Source organism: Physella acuta, unplaced genomic scaffold, assembly GCF_028476545.2.
Source record: "Physella acuta isolate Inbredline_101_S28 unplaced genomic scaffold, ASM2847654v3 ptg000658l, whole genome shotgun sequence".
NCBI classification, from domain to species: Eukaryota; Metazoa; Mollusca; class Gastropoda; family Physidae; genus Physella; species Physella acuta.
Window position 1 is genome coordinate 653,276 of NW_026732177.1, and position 20,590 is coordinate 673,865.

General features: G+C 38.9%; 1 protein-coding gene across 6 annotated transcripts in view; it reads left to right on the plus strand.

Moving 5' to 3' along the window:
* Positions 1-1,694: 1,694 nt before the first annotated feature.
* LOC131948718 (brefeldin A-inhibited guanine nucleotide-exchange protein 3) overlaps positions 1,695-20,590 on the plus strand; it is a 32,275-nt gene continuing 13,379 nt past the window's right edge. Inside the window, exons 1-21 of one of the 6 annotated variants that reach the window (XM_059310386.1) lie at positions 1,695-1,778; positions 3,270-3,496; positions 3,635-3,768; positions 4,906-5,040; positions 5,373-5,441; positions 7,750-7,896; positions 9,713-9,820; positions 10,186-10,228; positions 10,720-10,804; positions 10,965-11,075; positions 11,218-11,361; positions 11,475-11,607; positions 11,684-11,781; positions 12,579-12,727; positions 13,131-13,223; positions 13,585-13,827; positions 14,437-14,594; positions 17,534-17,684; positions 18,175-18,288; positions 19,126-19,353; positions 20,191-20,428. In XM_059310386.1, the coding sequence (XP_059166369.1) occupies positions 3,394-3,496; positions 3,635-3,768; positions 4,906-5,040; positions 5,373-5,441; positions 7,750-7,896; positions 9,713-9,820; positions 10,186-10,228; positions 10,720-10,804; positions 10,965-11,075; positions 11,218-11,361; positions 11,475-11,607; positions 11,684-11,781; positions 12,579-12,727; positions 13,131-13,223; positions 13,585-13,827; positions 14,437-14,594; positions 17,534-17,684; positions 18,175-18,288; positions 19,126-19,353; positions 20,191-20,428 (2,684 nt within the window). In that variant the 5' untranslated portion in view covers positions 1,695-1,778; positions 3,270-3,393. Of the gene's footprint in view, positions 1,779-3,269; positions 3,497-3,634; positions 3,769-4,905; positions 5,041-5,372; positions 5,442-5,806; positions 5,832-7,529; positions 7,694-7,749; positions 7,897-9,712; positions 9,821-10,185; positions 10,229-10,719; positions 10,805-10,964; positions 11,076-11,217; positions 11,362-11,474; positions 11,608-11,683; positions 11,782-12,578; positions 12,728-13,130; positions 13,224-13,584; positions 13,828-14,436; positions 14,595-17,533; positions 17,685-18,174; positions 18,289-19,125; positions 19,354-20,190; positions 20,429-20,590 lie in introns of those variants that run through there. The other 5 variants (XM_059310385.1, XM_059310387.1, XM_059310388.1 and 2 more) reach the window with 5 other exon arrangements.

Below are 20,590 nucleotides of genomic sequence, written 5' to 3' on the forward strand. Positions count from 1 at the left end.
TGCAAGCTGCAAGTTTATAACCAAGGAATTGATAGAAAGCGATGGTCCTGTGATTTATGCAATAAGAAATCGATTGTGCGAGACGGATCGTTTTTTTTTTTTGCAAGGAGTCATTTACCCCTGCAAAAAATAGCCGTCTCAATGTACTATTTCAGCCAGGATTTCCCGCAAGCTTTAACAATGAGAGAGGCTGACATCCTACGCCCCAATACCATTGTGGACTGGTTCAATTTCTGTAGGGAAGACATTTGTGTATATCTAGAGATCGACACGCTACTCAAATCGGGGGCTTCGATGCTAACGGCGATTCCGTGATTGTTGAGATTGACGAAACCAAGTATTTCCACCGTAAATACAATCGCAGACAATGGCGTGAAGGACATTGGGTATTCGGTGGAATCGAGCGAGGATCGGGATGTTGTTTTCTGGTAGAAGTACCAAATCGCGATGCAGCAACCCTTGAAGCAGAAATACTTCGTCACATTCTTCCTGGGACCCGTATCATGTCTGAAGGTTGGGCAGCGTATAGAAACATTCCACAACTAGCCCATGGTATTTACGAGCATGGAGTCGTAATTCATGACCGCAACTTTGTCCATCCACACGATGGCGAGATTCATACTCAGAATATTGAAAACTTCTGGATGCGAGCTAAGAGGGAGCTTAAGAGACAGTTTGGTACTACTCGTGCGTTGTTTCCATCTTACCTTCGGGAAATCGAATTTCGAAGCCGATTTGCCCATGACAACATTTTTGCTGAGTTTCTGCTCATCATTGCGGAACAATATCCAGTTCACACATTTAACTCTCTATGCACTACCATATTACATATTAATAATGGTTTAATCAGACCATGAACAGATTACACAAGTCTAATGTTGGAAACAAAATAGTTGCATCATTTTAACCAATTATTTTACGTCTGTTTTAGATCTAGAAATCTAGATTCTACTTCTGTTTATTTTTAGGCCTAGTCCTACTTTACTTAAACTTAGACTTTTAGAGGCTTTTAGTTTTAGTTCAGAGACTTAGTCGGTTTAGTTTAGTTTGACATAGATTTATTACTAATACTTATCTATAGTATAAGTATAGGCTTTAATTTATTGAATTTTAGGCCAGTAAAATTAATATTGGCCTTTGCTTTAAAATTTAACTACTTAGAAATCTAGAAGTAAGAAGGCCAGTTAGATCTAGTCTAGATCTAGATTCTAGAGTAGTCTTAGAAATCTAGATTAGGTCTAGCAGACGAAATACATTTGGTAGTAATGTTTCTTGACGATTCAAAACTTCCGGTTTGCGTTGCAATATGGCACACCAAAACGGACTGCTAAAATCCACGAACCAAAAATCTTTAGACTAAAATATATATTTATCTTTAGCCAAAACTAGATCTAGATCTATAACGTAACTGTTTATAGATCTAGAATCTAGTAGTAGAAGTCACTGTGAGACTACAGTAGAGTGTAGAAGCATTCTGAACTCTGATCTAGATCTATCTAGATTCTAGATCTAGCTTGCTTCTTCTTCCTAACTCTTCTAAGTTCTTGTGTTCTTTTATCGTCTTATCATCTGCTTAGTAGATCTAGAATTCTAGATCTAGTTAGTTAATCTACCAGAGACTCTTCTAGTCACACTCTAGGAGTCTAGTGAGAACTATTTAGATTCTAGATCTAGAATCTACTCATTATTTAAGTTAGTATTATTATTATTGGTAATCTGTCATTTTACCATTTTATTGACTGAACTTACTGAAGCTTATCACAATCATGATCAGAAAGGTGACTGATTACTTAATACTTTTTAATACTTAGGCCTAATAGTTTAGCATTCTTTTCATCAGATACAACCAAACTTGTTAACTTAGCAGTCATATTTTTAAGTTGCTTTTTTTAAAAATATGATCTTTTTCTAATTTAAAATATGGGTAAATTAAATATTATTTCACTGGTGCACATTACATCATCAACATCACTGTATTTTAAAAAAAACCCATTAAAATGTGATTTTCACACAAAAACAATACACTGCAAATCAGTGTGACTTCTGCTGATTGCCTTTCAGACCAGTTCAGAAATGCATGGCTTCACTTTGAATTTATGACAGCTTGTTCTTGTATTTACCATCCCCATGCAGCTGAAGGCTTAAGGATATGCACTCTTTGGTGATAGGCTAGAATTGGTCAGGGTCACTCAACCTGGCATTACAAATCATGCCGTTAGGATGCTGACTGCAATCAAGTTTTGTTATACATATAATCCATATTTTACATATTTGTCCAACCACTTTATTTTTTTGCCCGACTTAGTATGAATGGATTAAAATATTAAGAAAAAAAATCACACGACATACCATACCAAAGTCACAAGTCGACACTGTGCCATGATATGTGAGACTGGGTGCGCTTTGAATAATCTTAGTATTATTTCTGTATTATTAGTGACTGGATAGGGGTCGGCGTGGTCGAGTCGGTAAAGCTCATGGTTGCTAAACCGAAAAGTCTCGAGTTCGAACCCTCGGGCAGATGAGGCTCGTTAGCTGGGGACAGCCACTCTTCTAGGAGAGACAACTCCAAAATTAAACAACTGCTGCCTTGTAGTTTGTTCTTGGTTGGACAAAGGCTATGGAAGCAAATCCAAAAAAAAAAAAGCAGGCTGAAATCGGAGTCAATGGCCTCAATGGCGCATAACCAGTTGACACGTAACGCTTAATTGTGTTGGAGGCGTGGTCGAGTCGACAAAAAGCTCATGGTTGATAATTTCGAACTAAGTCTCGAGTTCAAACCCACTGGTCGATAAATCTCGATCCCCTTCAACACTAATAATTAAGAACGAAGAAGAAGAAGAAGAAGTGACTGGATGTCATGTAAAGCATCTCAACGCCATCAAACCACTTGGAATCTGCAAAGGCAATAAAGAATATTTTTATAATTTTTTGCTTTAAAAAAAAAGAACATACATATTTAATTGTAACTTTGTTGTGTTATTTTTTAAACATTTGAGTTCTAAAAGAGTGACACCTGAAGACAAATCTGTCCATGCTTCTTTTCTATTGTTCCACTTTCCATAGTATTAATCTTGTTATGTCATATTATAACATGGTTACAATTTCTAATGTCTTTTTTCTTTATTGATGTTTTGATCATGCTAACTAATTACAAATCACTAACTTTATAATTATATTTATGTTTGATCCTCCACATTGTCTAGAATTTTTGGTCTTTTAAATTTAAAAAAATGTCATTATTAATTTAATTTAATCCATTCTAACAGTTGATAGAAAACTAAGGAAAAGGACCAGTTGATGGAGTACTTCAAACACATTAGACAGATTTAGAATATCATTACATCAGTTTTAGTGGAAAACTATTTGAACTACTTCTTTAAAGCCTTAAAAATGGCTTATGGATCCAAGATGGAAGATATTTTACGTCAACTGGCAAAAGATATTATCACTCCGAAATTTGCTAATATAAAGTATACTGCAAATGTTGCTATTGGTAATTTTTAATTAATCTTCTGTCGCACTCAGTTCAATTAAATTTTTTTTTAAAGTTTGTATGTTTAACAAATACAAAATGATTAAGTTCTAGAAAATTGTGTCAACATAAAACAGATTATGAACTGTACTTGTACAGAAATTCTGGAGGATGAAGAGAAGTTAAAAGTTATAGAAGCCTGGGAGTTGAGAGAAATATGTCTACAGCCACTCCAGTTGGCTTTAGAATCTCGAGCTAGGAAACTTGGCCACACAGCACTGGCAGGCATTCAGGTATATAGATCAGCTCACTTTCAAGAAGTGACAAAAATTCTCATCCATATATATATATATATATGTATGTATATATAATTGAAAATATGTGTCTTTTTGTTAGTGATTAAAAAACAAATTCGGCCCCCAAGGACCCAAAACTCTTCTGAATATTAAATAATCAAAGTTAGATTATTTAGCAAAAAATATTTTCTTGGTTATTTCCCTTTTCTGACAAATTTTTGTGTTTGGGATGGCCTGTGATGGGGGGGGGGGGGGAAAGGGGTGAAAGCAGGTTCTACCTGTACAGATGCCTGATATAAACTCTGCCTGGAGGTAGTGTGGTGGGCAACACAAGTTTCCCCACAAATTCCTTAGCAACTGGTATAAGTTGAATGGGCATTCAGTGCAGGGACCAGGGGTGCAAACTGTACTAGGTTGTCCATGCCCTTGCAGTCTTGTGACCAGGAGCACCTTGGGCTCTCCATTAGCACTTTGTTTGGCTACTACACTCTGCCAAAACAGGGTAGCGCCTGGGGCAACAGCACATGTATGACCTGTGGTTCCTACAAGAGTTTACAGAACTCCATACAATTGTCAGTGGATGAAAGGTATTCCACCTCACCAGTGCAGAGGATGATTAACATACACTGGAGGTCTGGGTTTTATTTCTGATGCAATGTGCATCTGTTACAAGAATAATAGCAGTAGGACAGAAAAGAAATTGGTTACTAGTGAATGTTATCACAACAAATGTCCTTAAATTTCTTTTCCTCTGAAATCACATCAAAGTGCAACAGGTATGCTAGTGTGAAATAAGGGAACATATTTAAATAGCTCCTTCTAGAAAATCAATTATCCAGTACTAATCCTAATTTTATATATAGTGTTTTTAAATTTCAGAATTATTTTTGTTTTTTTTTCTATGTAATTAATAAATTATGCTTTTTATATTCAGTCATTAATTTAAGTGTTTAGGCACAGATGATGAAAATGAGAAATATTTATACATTTTATAGTGTCATTGTTGCTTTTTATTTAACTTGCAAGTTAAGACTTTTAAAATACAAATTGGAGTTCTTTAAACATGATAAATACAAAATATCAGTCCCAATTTCATGAAAATGGTTACCATATTTGTATATTTAAACTATTCAGACAATGTTCAAGGATGAACGTTTTCGTAGTTCTATGGAAACAAGTGATGAGGACAAATGGATGCCATCACAAGTACTGACTGTACTAGCTGTGGCTCATTCGCTGGCTGAAGATTTGCAAATAGAAATTATGAAGGTAGGTTCTAGATCATTTTTTGTATTGTATTTCTCATTGTCATATTGTTATCTCATTTTTAATTCTAAACACTATTTTGTTTGTTTGCATATAGTGGTTACTTTCAACAAAATGTAAATGATTATGCAGCAATCAGAGAAATATTAGACAGGGATGGTTAATGGATTACAAAAAAGGTTCCTAAAATTTGCCATCGAACTTATTTTACACACGATGAACACAGTCCCCCTTCATACAGGCGTGTTTCAGTGTGTAACCTTTAATTAGCAGCCTGATACATCATCTGTCAGACTACTGATCCCATGTTATGTAACCTTTTCTCCCATCACCAGCTGTTACTAAATATGACAGTGACTGCATCCTGGTGTACCAGTGCCAAAACAATCATTAAAATAGCACAGGTTGGTCACATTTCTACCTTCTATTTGAGTTGCCCTTAGATGTTATCTTTACATTTTTGATGGGTGTGTTGTGTATATGTGTATGAACATATGACCATATACATATGTATGGATGTGTATGTATATGTAAACAAACACACACACACATATATATACACATATATACACATATATATATACATACATATACATACATATACATACACATACATACACATACATACACATACATACACATACATGCACATACATGCACATACATACTCATACATACACATACATACACATACATACAAATACGTATAAACATACAGAAAATTGCTAGACATCACTTACATGATAAACTTATAAACTGTTATCAACAGCAGTTTGATACAATGACCTCATCTAGTGAGTATTATAAAGTTTGCTTGCTAATAAAACAAAACTAACATAGCTGGTCAACATTGGAATCTAACTTCACCCATCACACCTTTTTGTAATAGTTCATACTGATCCAGCCTTTTTAACACTGATAGAATATTATATCTAACCAAATTCTTACAAGACTAGTGTATTTAGTTCATACTGAACTAGTGCATGCATTCAGTGAATGAGGAAAAATATTACATCTATCCTAATTCTTACAAGACTAGTGTATCCACTAACATTTAACAAACAATATTAGCTTTGGTCAGTTTAGCACTGGCCTCAGCTAGCTATTGAGATCCTCCAATAAGCTGATGGTCCACTGAATTCCAACGTTAGTTTTATTTAAATTTTTCTATTTATAACAAGTGGGGAAAAATAATTGAAACATTTAGAAAATCTGTTCCAACATCAAAGGTTGTCCTATTTCCAATCCATGGAGCAAACATTTGGTAAGAATGTTTTTACTGGATTGATCTCTCAGCAGACTCTATCAGTAATAAAATTTGCTGAACAGTTGCTGGCCTGTTTGTTAATGGCAAGAGTAGTGTCCCAGACTTGACACAGCTGTGTCCCTGTGTAGTGTAGCTAAACATTTGTTAGCATTCAATTACCTCATCTTCTATTGGTTCATTTTAACAGATGTTCCATCTCTACATATGTGCGCAGTTACAGTGGACAATGTTATTGTATTAGGTCTAAAATGTGAAAAAATGTCTTATTTATCTAATAGAACTAGTGTTTAAGTAGTCTTCAAAACCTATTAATATCAAAAGGATTACAAATTTTCTTATGTTTAATTTGTGATGCATCAAGACTTACTACTAGCTTGGACAAGTGTTGATGGATAAAGCAAACTGGTGAAAATAACCTCTCCACAACACTAAACATAAGTGAAAACTTCTAATTTGGTTTGATGAAGACAAATCTGGTGACATTCTAGGTCGATGTCATGATTTACATCACTACCCATAATTTATTATTGATTGGAAAGGTTATTATCACATTCATTAACCATTAATGTCCCATTCATTCTACCAAAACTCCACCCATGACGGCCCAATGTAAGGAGCATAACTCTGTATGATCAAGTGAATAGTTTCACAAAATATTTGTTTTTATCTAAATGAAATTGAAAATTAAGATAAAAAGTACTGCTTAATGTTGGGAATAAACCTGGCTTTCCAACAGTATTAAATAGAATATATTATATTCGGTAAAAGTACAGTATAAAAATAAAAAATGTCTGAGAAAATTCAAAACAGGTCATTTTCGGTAGTCAACTTTATTTATTTTTGTCTTAACAACTATGCATCGAATTTAACAGTTAAATATCAATTTGGTTATGTTTAACATATATAATTCATAAAATACATGCCTAGATACGTTTAGAGGCATTAATTTTTTTTATTTTTAATATTAAATCTACTAAAAATACGACAGATGAGTCGAAAATTTCGAGATAGAAAGAAACTATTATTTTTTATCTTTCAAAAGCGCCATTGAAATTACAAGACCGGAAAAGGATGCTGAAACCATCCGACTTCCTGTTTAGTTAAAAATTAGGATTTGTAGGCCAAATTTTAATGAAACAAATTTAATTTTTCTATGCTTATTGTAAGCGGGCGGCAGCGGGCGTTACGGGACATTAACGGTGTCGGGCGGCAGCGGGCGTTACGGGACATTAATGGTTAAGCTAAAACAAGAACTGAAAATTTGGTAAAGAAATTTCTGCATTGACTGGATTAAAGATAATCATGAGCGTGTTAAGGGAGTCTTTGAAAAAGTTGCGAGATGTCTGCCGACACATTAAAACACAGCTGATCTCCTTGCTTGATTCAACTGTAAGTAACCAGAGCTGAGTGCAGGTTATCTAGAAAGAAATGTTGTATGGTTACAGGCTGTTCTAGTTCTCCACTCAGTCAAGAGCTGCAGAGACCATGCTAGGATCTGCTTGTTGTCCATTCTGGCCTTGTACTCACGCTCTCACTGCAACATTGACCCAGACGTTGATCTCTGGTTGACTCAGCTCTTTCTGTACAACAATGTAAAAATATTTTCTCAGCTTGACCATCTTCTTTTGGTGTGGGATAACTTTTGGATTTTGTATTTCATAGATTAGCATGTGGAAATGTAGTTGTACACATAGGCCAGTCAACACGTTGAAATGGATGTTATTTTGTGGGTATACTAAAACAGAGTTTTGCATCCTTATTTTCATTTTGTTTATTTTATTCCTTTATCTGCCATTTTGCCATTTTTTTTTCAAACTTATGGTGAACCCTGGTTTATGGGACAACAGTTTATTTCTTATTCTAGACAAAAATACCATTTGGACTGTCTCAAATGATATGTATTAACTTGTATTTGCCTTGATATATTCAGTTATTTTTCTCCAATTACTAGATTCTACAAATTTGGCATTATTAAATATATAAAGTGATTGTTTATCAAACTTTGGGTAACTTTAATCTAAGTTAAGTGTTCTTGTTAAAAATAAAATTGTATGCTCATGACCTCTGTTGTTTTTTAAACCATTGGGTATTAATAATGCGTTATAAATGTTATAAACTTAGGCATTTTAACTATACATCTAAATGATTATATATAATAAACCGGTAGTGATCTCCCCTAAACTTTCTCGAATATTCTTATATAAAACAACAGTGGATGGTAACTGGGGATATAGTTATGATTTTTAATCCATTTTAAATACTTAAACTTTTAAAAATAGAATAGAATCTCAGTAAAAAACAATTGCGCACCAAGCGAAGCCTAATAAAGGTGTGTATAATAGTGCGCAATAGTATTAGTACTTAATAAATTTACATTAGTTTTTTGAGAAATCGGAAGTAGCGTAAATTACAACTTCCAGTCAACGGAAATTATTCAAAATTTAACAGAAGGTAGAGAATTAGATCTTTTACTTACATGTGAAATTTCATTTATCTATCTGAAATAGTACTCAAGTTATAGGCTTTTGGAAAATTCAAAGTAGGAAAAGTACCACTTCCGGTTATCGGAAATCGCTCAAAAGTTGATACGGATCTACGATTTTGATAAAATACTTAAATATGAAATTTCATCATTCTAGCTCTAACGGTACTCAAGTTATCGTGTTTACACACGGACAGACACACAGACACACACACACACAGACATACGGACAAGATTGCAAAATTATGTTTTTCCGTATCAGTGAGGTGTAAAACGTCGAGATTTGTAAAAATCTCGATTTTTTTTTTTTTTTGCACGATTACAATACTTTCTCTATACTACGTATATACGAGAAAGTAAAAAAAAAGAAAATGTGAATTTTTTTTTAAAAAGTTAATTGAAAGCTCTTAAAAGTTAAATGAAAAAATAGGATTTCTTATTTTTCTAGAGGTCTTGATTATCTATGACTCTTTCATTCTTTAGAATTAGGCCTACACCCAAAGTCAGTGAAAACCTGATTTTTAATATTAACAAATTTTTCCTTAAAATTGGTTATGAAACAATTTAAGAACTTAAATAACCACAAAAATGCTCACTTTAGCCACTTAGAATTTTTAGTTAAGTAGTTGAGAGCCTAAGTATTTTTCCCCATCTTTGCCATGTAAAATAAGTTCTATAAATATATCAGCTATGACCCTGTTCATTAAGATTTTCCCCAGTTTTCCCAATGTACAATAAGTTCTATAAATATATCAGCTATTTAAATTTTCCCCAGTTTTCCCAATGTACAATAAGTTCTATAAATATATCAGCTACAACCTGTTCCCTCTGCTTGGTACCCTCTTGATCCCCCTCTACACCTTCCTGCGTCCCCAACCTGCTTCCTGCCCCCCACCCTGGTCACGCTACCAACTTGGTGCTTGCAGGTGTATATGGGTAGCTACCAAAACTGTGTGATGGTACAGGGAGCGGTGCAAGCAGCCTTCATCACAATGATCAACAAGTTTGTTGGAGGACTGATGGAACAAGCTGTGGTAGGGATGCTCTGGGATTCTGTACAAACAGCTTGGCTTTTTTATATTGCCTTCATTTTATATGCTTTTTTATCTAGCAGTTTTTTTATATTTGATCAAATGTACATGAAATGTTGCTTCTCTGTACCAGATGATAATCTGTAGTTATCCATGATCTCCTGTAAAGTACATAGACATTACTGAATGAATCTCTAACTAGCTGCAGCAGATGGCACACATTTGTTAGTCCATGACACCAGCAGGCTATTAACTTTGGCCTCATCACATCCCATTTATTTGGTATCATGTCTAGTTAATGCTAATCATACAGTACCTGAAGCAGAGTAGTTCAGCTTGATGAGGAAAAAATATGACTTTTGTTTTAGGTGGAAGACGGGGATGATGTACTAGCTGACTTTAAGTCTGACAGTAAGTATTTGATACATTGGGACTTAATGTGCATTTAGTCACATCTTTTATCCTTTCATTTAATCTACATCTTTTAGACACATTTTACAACTGATGTTTGTTATAAATAACTCACATTTAATTACTATGGTCATAAGACCTTTTATCTAGTCAGGATTTATTAATCCTTTTCTCTTGTCTAGTCAGGATTTATTAGACCTTTTAACTAGTCAGGATATATCAGACCTTTATCTAGTCAGGATTTATCAGACCATTTCTCTCATCTAGTCAGGATTTATCAGACCATTTCTCTCATCTAGTCAGGATTTATCAGACCATTTCTCTCATCTAGTCAGGATTTATCAGACCATTTCTCTCATCTAGTCAGGATTTATCAGACCTTTTCTCTCATCTAGTCAGTATGTATCAGACCGTTTCTCTCATCTAGTCAGGATTTATCAGACCATTTCTCTCATCTAGTCAGGATTTATCAGACCATTTCTCTCATCTAGTCAGGAGTGTGTCAAGAGAGAACCTGACAAATGAAGTTGTTTTGATATTGACCTTTCTCACTGACAGACTTGAGGTGGTCTCCAGGTATGTTTCTCTATGCTGTATAGCTGAGCATAAGGCAGGTAACTTTATCTTTCACAATGTCATTTGCTGATTCGTGCTTCACATGGCACTAAAAGGGGGCTAACTAGAGCAGACATAAGTCTTGATATACATTATTGCCATACATACTTTGTGTTTCCAGCAGCTCTCAGGGCAAACAAACTCTACCCCTGCTACTAGAAGGCGTCAATATTATCTTATCTAAGGTTTCTCACACAATCAAAAGCAATGAAGACTTCCAGGAATTGTTGTGGTAAGGATTGGATTTACTATTTGGTTTAACATTCTGGTGCTTACCAACTAGTTGGGTTCACTCTCTTTTTAATCATGGGAGGTAGAAACTCCTTTCTAATTGTGGCCTGTACTGTATGGCTGACTGCAGAGTTTACTTGTAGGAAGAGACTATGCCCAAGTTTGATCAGCCTACTTGGTGAACCAAAAGCTGAGAAGGTTGCTGGACTACCTCAAGCCACAAAACAGAGTGGGACCTGTACAGCCTCACCTCACATCACTCAAGGCTCAGCTAAAATCATTTACAAGTCAGTATTTGCTTTTTTTGGACTGGAGGGTAGCCTGGTTTTAGGCCGTGCATTAAACAGAAGATAGGTTGATGTAAGTTTATAGATGACCTATTGACATTTGCCTCTGACAGTATTGCAGGGGAGTTGGCCTGCCTTGTTGGCAGCGTGCCACAGCTGCGAGCTGTACTGGAAGCTTTGTTCCATAAAATACTGATGTTTCCCTTACCACAGAGCAGAAATGATGCCTTGCGGGTACTCAAAGAGGTAGGGTGAAAGTTCCTCCCATTTTTATAGCATAGCAACATGTGAGTTTATGCTAATGAAGAAATGTGATCTTTAGCTCATGTCAGAGCCACACAAGGTTATCTCTCTCATTGGGGCTGGTGTGTTGTCATCTAAAGACAAGAACCTGGATGCTAACATGGCACTTATCAAAATGTAAGTTTTCAATTCTCAATCGATTATTTTCAATCAAGTCTGGATTATCATTTTGTTTAGTTGACTGTAAAATCAATTCATAATAAGTGTTTGGTTTGGTTGATGATAACATGTAAAATTCCAGAGTGGTTGATTCCATTGAATGCTTTAATGTGACCACTTGAATTTTGTATGCTGACCACTTGAATGTTGTATGCTGACCACTTGAATGTTGTATACTGACCACTTGAATGTTGTATGCTGACCACTTTAATGTTGTATACTGACCACTTGAATTTTGTATGCTGACCACTTGAATGTTGTATGCTGACCACTTGAATGTTGTATGCTGACCACTTGAATGTTGTATGCTGACCACTTGAATGTTGTATACTGACCACTTGAATTTTGTATGCTGACCACTTGAATGTTGTATGCTGACCACTTGAATGTTGTATACTGACCACTTGAATGTTGTATGATGACCACTTGAATGTTGTATGCTGACCACTTGAATGTTGTATACTGACCACTTGAATGTTGTATGCTGACCACTTGAATGTTGTATGCTGACCACTTGAATGTTGTATACTGACCCCTTGAATGTTGTATGCTGACCCCTTGAATGTTGTATGCTGACCCCTTGAATGTTGTATGCTGACCCCTTGAATGTTATATGCTGACCACTTGAATGTTGTATACTGACCACTTTAACGCTGTATACTGACCACTTGAATGTTGTATGCTGACCACTTGAATGTTGTATGCTGACCACTTGAATGTTGTATAGATTGTGACGTGAGCCTCTAAAATTGCAGGCTGATTGAGTCCATCTACCAGAGCAGCCACTGCCAAGACCCTGCCGTTGTCTACACCAGTGTCTCTTGTATTGATGCACTTCTTGCCTCCCTTGACAGGATCAGACAGGGAGAAGCAATCCCTGACTCACTGCTCAAGCCACACAAAGGTAACCTAGCACAGTTCCTCAAGCTGTTTACAAATGTCATCATTCATATCATGGCTTGTACATGAATGTCATAATTGATGTTAGGACATAATTGATATCATGGCTTGTAAATGAATGTCATAATTGTTGTTAGGACATAATTGATATCATGGCTTGTAAATGAATGTCATAATTGTTGTTGTAACATAATTGCTATCATGACTTAATTATCATAATCTAATGTATGTCTTGACCCAATTAATATTATCACATAATTAATGTCATGACCTAATTAATGCTATAACATGACTGATATCATTACCTTATTAACGACATGCTATAATGGATGTTATGTCACAATTGATGTCATTGCCTAATTATTACCATGACACACTTGAAGCCATGACCTACTGCAATTGTGCAGGTACAAGGAGCCACTCTAGAAGAAGTATGACCTCTAACCCAGATGATGATGGAGGAAGTGATCTCACCACTGACCACTTTGATGAATCAGAAGGTTAGTGTTTGTTATAAAACCTGTGAAATAAGTCTTCCTTCTTGATTATCAAGAGTGGAATTTTGTGTATAAGTTGATCTGTGGATTTAATTTTGAACTGTTGTGACCTTTTTCTGGTGTAGAAACACTGTTTTGTTCTCATTACAATTTGATTCCCCTTAGTTCTGGTTATAGCAGACAAAGTAAATGGTTGACTCACAGGTAACTTAACTTGTTAAAACTCTTTGAACTGCGATTAACAGGTTTCAATGGTGACTTTTGGACACAACAGAAATAAATGATCAATCTAATACTTCAAATATTCTATATTTAAAATATTTTGTGTTTCAACAATCTGATCCCAAAAGTTTATCACCCATAGATTCCTCATCTGAACCTGAGGACACAGTCTTGAACAAAGAGGTTGTTTCCCTTGACCAGCAAACTGACACAGGTGTCAAGCCAGTTACTTCCCCCTCTATGACTGAGTTTGAAGTGCATGAGAGAGAGAATGCCCAACAGTTTGTTGCATTCTTGCGTCAGATGCTGCCTGCAGTACAAAGTTCAGTCAGTGTTTTTGAAGTGGATGAGGCATTACAAGACATTGCTGCACAGTTTTGTTCAAGTTAGTACCATCCTACACTAATCCCTCCCACCCTGCACTAATCTCTCCCACCCTGCACTAATCTCTCCCACCCTGCACTAATCTCTCCCATCCTGCACTAATCTCTCCCATCCTACACTAATCCCTCCCACCCTGCACTAATCTCTCCCACCCTGCACTAATCTCTCCCACCCTGCACTAATCTCTCCCACCCTGCACTAATCTCTCCCACCCTGCACTAATCTCTCCCACCCTGCACTAATTTCTCCCACCCTGCACTAATCCCTCCCACCCTGCACTAATCTCTCCCACCCTGCACTAATCTCTCCCATCCTACACTAATCCCTCCCACCCTGCACTAATCTCTCCCACCCTGCACTAATCTCTCCCACCCTGCACTAATCTCTCCCATCCTACACTAATCCCTCCCACCCTGCACTAATCTCTCCCACCCTGCACTAATCTCTCCCACCCTGCACTAATCTCTCCCACCCTGCACTAATCTCTCCCACCCTGCACTAATCTCTCCCACCCTGCACTAATCCCTCACACCCTGCACTAATCTCTCCCACCCTGCACTAATCTCTCCCATCCTGCACTAATCTCTATCACCTGTACTGTTGCTACTAGGTATCCAAGGCAACAGCAGTCACAGAGACAAGTTCTCATCCTCTGTTGTCCTCAACTCTGATGGCATCTATGTGGCGGCCATTGTTGTTCTCAAACTCAACCTGCAGCTCCTCAAGTCTGGCTACTACCAGAACAAGAGGCACCTGACAGTTACAGAGGTGAGACCTACTGTCTAATAGAGGTGAGACCTACTGTCTGGTAGAGGTGAGACCTACTGTCTGGTAGAGGTGAGACCTACTGTTACAGAGGTGAGACCTACTGTCTGGTAGAGGTGAGACCTACTGTCTGGTAGAGGTGAGACCTACTGTCTGATAGAGGTGAGACCTACTGTCTGGTAGAGGTGAGACCTACTGTCTGGTAGAGGTGAGACCTACTGTCTGGTAGAGGTGAGACCTACTGTCTGGTAGAGGTGAGACCTACTGCCTGATAGAGGTGAGACCTACTGTCTGGTAGAGGTGAGACCTACTGTCTGGTAGAGGTGAGACCTACTGTTACAGAGGTGAGACCTACTGTCTGATAGAGGTGAGACCTACTGTCTGGTAGAGGTGAGACCTACTGTCTGGTAGAGGTGAGACCTACTGTCTGGTAGAGGTGAGACCTACTGTCTGATAGAGGTGAGACCTACTGTCTGGTAGAGGTGAGACCTACTGTCTGATAGAGGTGAGACCTACTGTCTGGTAGAGGTGAGACCTACTGTCTGGTAGAGGTGAGACCTACTGTCTGGTAGAGGTGAGACCTACTGTCTGGTAGAGGTGAGACCTACTGTCTGGTAGAGGTGAGACCTACTGTCTGGTAGAGGTGAGACCTACTGTCTGGTAGAGGTGAGACCTACTGTCTGATAGAGGTGAGACCTACTGTCTGGTAGAGGTGAGACCTACTGTCTGGTAGAGGTGAGACCTACTGTCTGGTAGAGGTGAGACCTACTGTCTGGTAGAGGTGAGACCTACTGTCTGGTAGAGGTGAGACCTACTGTTACAGAGGTGAGACCTACTGTCTGATAGAGGTGAGACCTACTGTCTGGTAGAGGTGAGACCTACTGTCTGGTAGAGGTGAGACCTACTGTTACAGAGGTGAGACCTACTGTCTGATAGAGGTGAGACCTACTGCCTGATAGAGGTGAGACCTACTGTCTGATAGAGGTGAGACCTACTGTCTGGTAGAAGTGAGACCTACTGTCTGGTAGAAATGAGACCTACTGTCTGGTAGAGGTGAGACCTACTGTTACTGAGGTGAGACCTACTGTCTGATAGAGGTGAGACCTACTGTCTGGTAGAAGTGAGACCTACTGTCTGGTAGAGGTGAGACCTACTGTCTGGTAGAAATGAGACCTACTGTCTGGTAGAGGTGAGACCTACTGTCTGGTAGAGGTGAGACCTACTGTCTGATAGAGGTGAGACCTACTGTCTGGTAGAAGTGAGACCTACTGTCTGGTAGAGGTGAGACCTACTGTCTGATAGAGGTGAGACCTACTGTCTGGTAGAGGTGAGACCTACTGTCTGGTAGAGGTGAGACCTACTGTCTGATAGAGGTGAGACCTACTGTCTGGTAGAGGTGAGACCTACTGTCTGGTAGAGGTGAGACCTACTGTTACAGAGGTGAGACCTACTGTCTGATAGAGGTGAGACCTACTGTCTGGTAGAGGTGAGACCTACTGTCTGGTAGAGGTGAGACCTACTGTCTGATAGAGGTGAGACCTACTGTCTGGTAGAAGTGAGACCTACTGTCTGGTAGAGGTGAGACCTACTGTCTGATAGAGGTGAGACCTACTGTCTGGTAGAGGTGAGACCTACTGTCTGGTAGAGGTGAGACCTACTGTCTGATAGAGGTGAGACCTACTGTCTGGTAGAGGTGAGACCTACTGTTACAGAGGTGAGACCTACTGTCTGATAGAGGTGAGACCTACTGTCTGGTAGAGGTGAGACCTACTGTCTGGTAGAGGTGAGACCTACTGTCTGGTAGAGGTGAGACCTACTGTCTGATAGAGGTGAGACCTACTGTCTGGTAGAGGTGAGACCTACTGTCTGATAGAGGTGAGACCTACTGTCTGGTAGAGGTGAGACCTACTGTCTGGTAGAGGTGAGACCTACTGTCTGGTAGAGGTGAGACCTACTGCCTGGTAGAGGTGAGACCTACTGTCTGGTAGAGGTGAGACCTACTGTCTGGTAGAGGTGAGACCTACTGTCTGATAGAGGTGAGACCTACTGTCTGGTAGAGGTGAGACCTACTGTCTGATAGAGGTGAGACCTACTGTCTGGTAGAGGTGAGACCTACTGTTACAGAGGTGAGACCTACTGTCTGATAGAGGTGAGACCTACTGTCTTGTAGAGGTGAGACCTACTGTCTGGTAGAGGTGAGACCTACTGTCTGATAGAGGTGAGACCTACTGTCTGGTAGAGGTGAGACTTACTGTTACAGAGGTGAGACCTACTGTCTGATAGAGGTGAGACCTACTGTCTGATAGAGGTGAGATCTACTGTCTGATAGAGGTGAGACCTACTGTCTGGTAGAGGTGAGACCTACTGTCTGATAGAGGTGAGACTTACTGTCTGGTAGAGGTGAGACCTACTGTTACAGAGGTGAGACCTACTGTTACAGAGGTGAGACCTACTGTCTGATAGAGGTGAGACTTACTGTCTGGTAGAGGTGAGACCTACTGTTACAGAGGTGAGACCTACTGTCTGATAGAGGTGAGACCTACTGTCTGGTAGAGGTGAGACCTACTGTCTGATAGAGGTGAGACCTACTGTCTGGTAGAGGTGAGACCTACTGTCTGGTAGAGGTGAGACCTACTGTCTGATAGAGGTGAGACCTACTGTCTGGTAGAGGTGAGACCTACTGTGATAGAGGTGAGACCTACTGTCTGATAGAGGTGAGACCTACTGTCTGGTAGAGGTGAGACCTACTGTCTGGTAGAAGTGAGACCTACTGTCTGGTAGAGGTGAGACCTACTGTCTGGTAGAGGTGAGACCTACTGTTGTAGAGGTGAGACTTACTGTGATGGAAGTGAGACCTACTGTCTGATAGAAATGAGACCTACTGTCTGTTGTATTATCATATAAAGACAACCTTTAACATTTTCTTACTTTTGTGTGTGCAGAAGGACTTTGTGAACGAGATCTTCAGCTCTGGCCTTCTCCTGTACCTGCCCCCAGCGTGGCTAAAGGAGGTGTTTGCTCAAGTGGTCTCTTCCAGTCTGTTGGATGGAACTATCAGTGATACTGGGAACTATCTAATTAGTCTGCTGCAAGGTTTGTCTTCTCCTTCAGAGTAGCTTTCAAATGAGTTTTCTTTAGTTACATTTTCAGAAGTTGTAAAATGATTCTAAAACTCACTTTTTTTTTTTAAATTGCATAAAAAATGTTTTAATTACAAGCGCGTAACATTTCGAGAAAAAATTCTTAACTTATGAAAAATCGTATAAAATGAACAGCTAATGATAGAAAAACAAGAAAACAATTAAAATTATGTTATGAATGAGTTGTGCTAATTTTAAAATTATTTTATGAATGAGTTGTGCTAATTTTAAAATTATTTTATGAATAAGTCATGCTAATTTTAAAATTATTTTATGAATGAGTTGTGCTCATTTTAAAATTATGTTATGAAAGAGTTGTGGTAATTTTAAAATTATTTTATGAATGAGTTGTGCTCATTTTAAAATTATGTTATGAAAGAGTTGTGGTAATTTTAAAATTATTTTATGAATGAGTTGTGCTAATTTTAACCTGATGTGAACAGATCTTGAAGGGATTGGCACAACTGAAGAAAGAGGACGTCTGATGTCATCGTTTAGAGTGGATCCAGAACTACCAGCAGGGGATGATATCAACAGGATGCAGAGGATAGAAGCAGGTGAGGCATTGTTTGGTGGTCATGTGACTTTCTGCAACATGTGACCTGGCTAGTGATTGTCACATGACTTCCTGAGTCAGATGACATTTCATAATACTTTTTAGCGCAATTTCCATTCTGGAGAATTGCGTTTATTAACCCGTCATTTCTGGATGGATGAATGGATGGATGAATGTGTGTCCGCAGCTTTAAGTCGTATCTCCTCCTCAACGAAGCAATATCGAGGACTAGTTCTAAAAGCAATTATGTTAAGCAAGTTACGAGGATGAACATAGGCCATAAAAATTCCGGGTTTCTTTCATGGACTTCCCGGAAAAGCCAAAAAACCTCGAAAAAATGCAGTTTTTTGCCCATATCTCGGCAACCAGACCACTTAGCGACCTGAAACATGTACCAATCGATTCCTGCTATAATTAAGAACAATATTGCCGAAGAAAGTTTTCAAAAATATCCTTTCGTTCGGTCACAAAATTTTTTTTGAATTAATTGAAATTTGGACAGAATTAGTAGGCATTTTATCCAACCACACCACACGCGTCATCACGTTCAATAGCTGCGCCATCACGTTCAGTGGCTGCGACATCACGTTCGGTAGCTAGGCGCGCAATGGTTTTTAGTCATGTAACTCTATTGTAAATAAAACATGTATTTTAACCAATGGTTTTACTAACCCTGCTCTTGATTTACGCTACGACAGAGCTATTTTTAGATAACATAAGGAAATTGCGCTAAAATTGTCACTAGACTTTTTAGTTACCTTGTTTTTCAAAAAGATGTTTTAATATTTTGATTGTCTATTGAAGAAACTGATATCGTACTTGCTGTTTATTTGAGCAGGCAAGCTGCTGTCTATCAATGTCCTGTCCACATGCTGGCAGCAGATATTGGACATCCTCTCTGTTATGCTGAATGAGCAGGTGTCATCCAGTGGGGGAGGGACCAGGTACAGCCTGGCCCTGCTGCTGGCCACAGACAGTGCACAGGAAGATGTGCGCAAGGCTAGAAGTGCCATCTGTATGAGTCTCAACGGTTTACAGCGGGCAGCCAAGCTGTGCTGTGTTTTAGGTGGGCCACCAGGCTAGTCATGCAGCTGAATGTTTGCTTCGTCTCTAGTCATGGCTGTCTCTCTAGTCATGGCTGTGTCTCTAGTCATGGCTGTGTCTCTAGTCATGGCTGTGCCTCTAGTCATGGCTGTGTCTCTAGTCATGGCTGTGTCTCTAGTCATGGCTGTGTCTCTAGTCATGGCTGTGTCTCTAGTCATGGCTGTGTGTCTGGCTGTGTCTCTAGTCATGGCTGTGTCTCTAGTCATGGCTGTGTCTCTAGTCATGGCTGTGTCTCTAGTCATGACTGTCTCTAGTCATGGCTGTGTCTCTAGTCATGGCTTTGTCTCTAGTCATGGCTGTGTCTCTAGTCATGGCTGTGTCTCTAGTCATGGCTGTGTCTCTAGTCATGGCTGTGTCTCTAGTCATGGCTGTGTCTCTAGTCATGGCTGTGACTCTAGTCATGGCTGTGACTCTAGTCATGGCTGTGTCTCTAGTCATGGCTGTGTTATGATATAGTCAAAGAAAGGTGTGTGTGTGTTGCAGCTCTGTGAAAGGTGTGTGTGTGTTGCAGCTCTGTGAAAGGTGTGTGTGTGTGTTTCAGCTCTGTGAAAGGTGTGTGTGTGTGTTTCAGCTCTGTGAAAGGTGTGTGTGTGGTGCAGCTCTATGAAAGGTGTGTGTGTGTTGCAGGTCTGTGAAAGGTGTGTGTGTGTTTCAGCTCTGTGAAAGGTGTGTGTGTGGTGCAGCTCTGTGAAAGGTGTGTGTGTGTTTCAGCTCTGTGAAAGGTGTGTGTGTGTGTTGCAGCTCTGTGAAAGGTGTGTGTGTGTTGCAGCACTGTGAAAGGTGTGTGTGTGTGTTTCAGGCCTGCAGCAGCTATGTGGCAGTGCTTTCTCTCAGCTGGCAGCCACCTCATGTGTCAAGGAAGACTTCAGGGCCTTGGCTGGGGCAGACAACAAAACACAGAGCAAGACAGTTCTCAGCAGTCACAAACCTAAGCTGGTCAAACTTCATGCAGCCCATGTCCTCAGCATGGATGTTGTCATGACAACTGGGCTGGAGGTGGGAAGCCATTCTGCTGATTGCTGGAAACATGTCTTTAGGTAATGTCTTGACCAATTTAGCTTTTGCTCATATCTTGTCCAGTTATCTTTAGGTCATTTGTCAGATATCTATCAGATAATTGGTTGAGTCATCCTAAGGTGATTTGTTGCCAGATATGTCATTATGGATTTGTTATAATTACAGGTTTTGTTTTACTACAG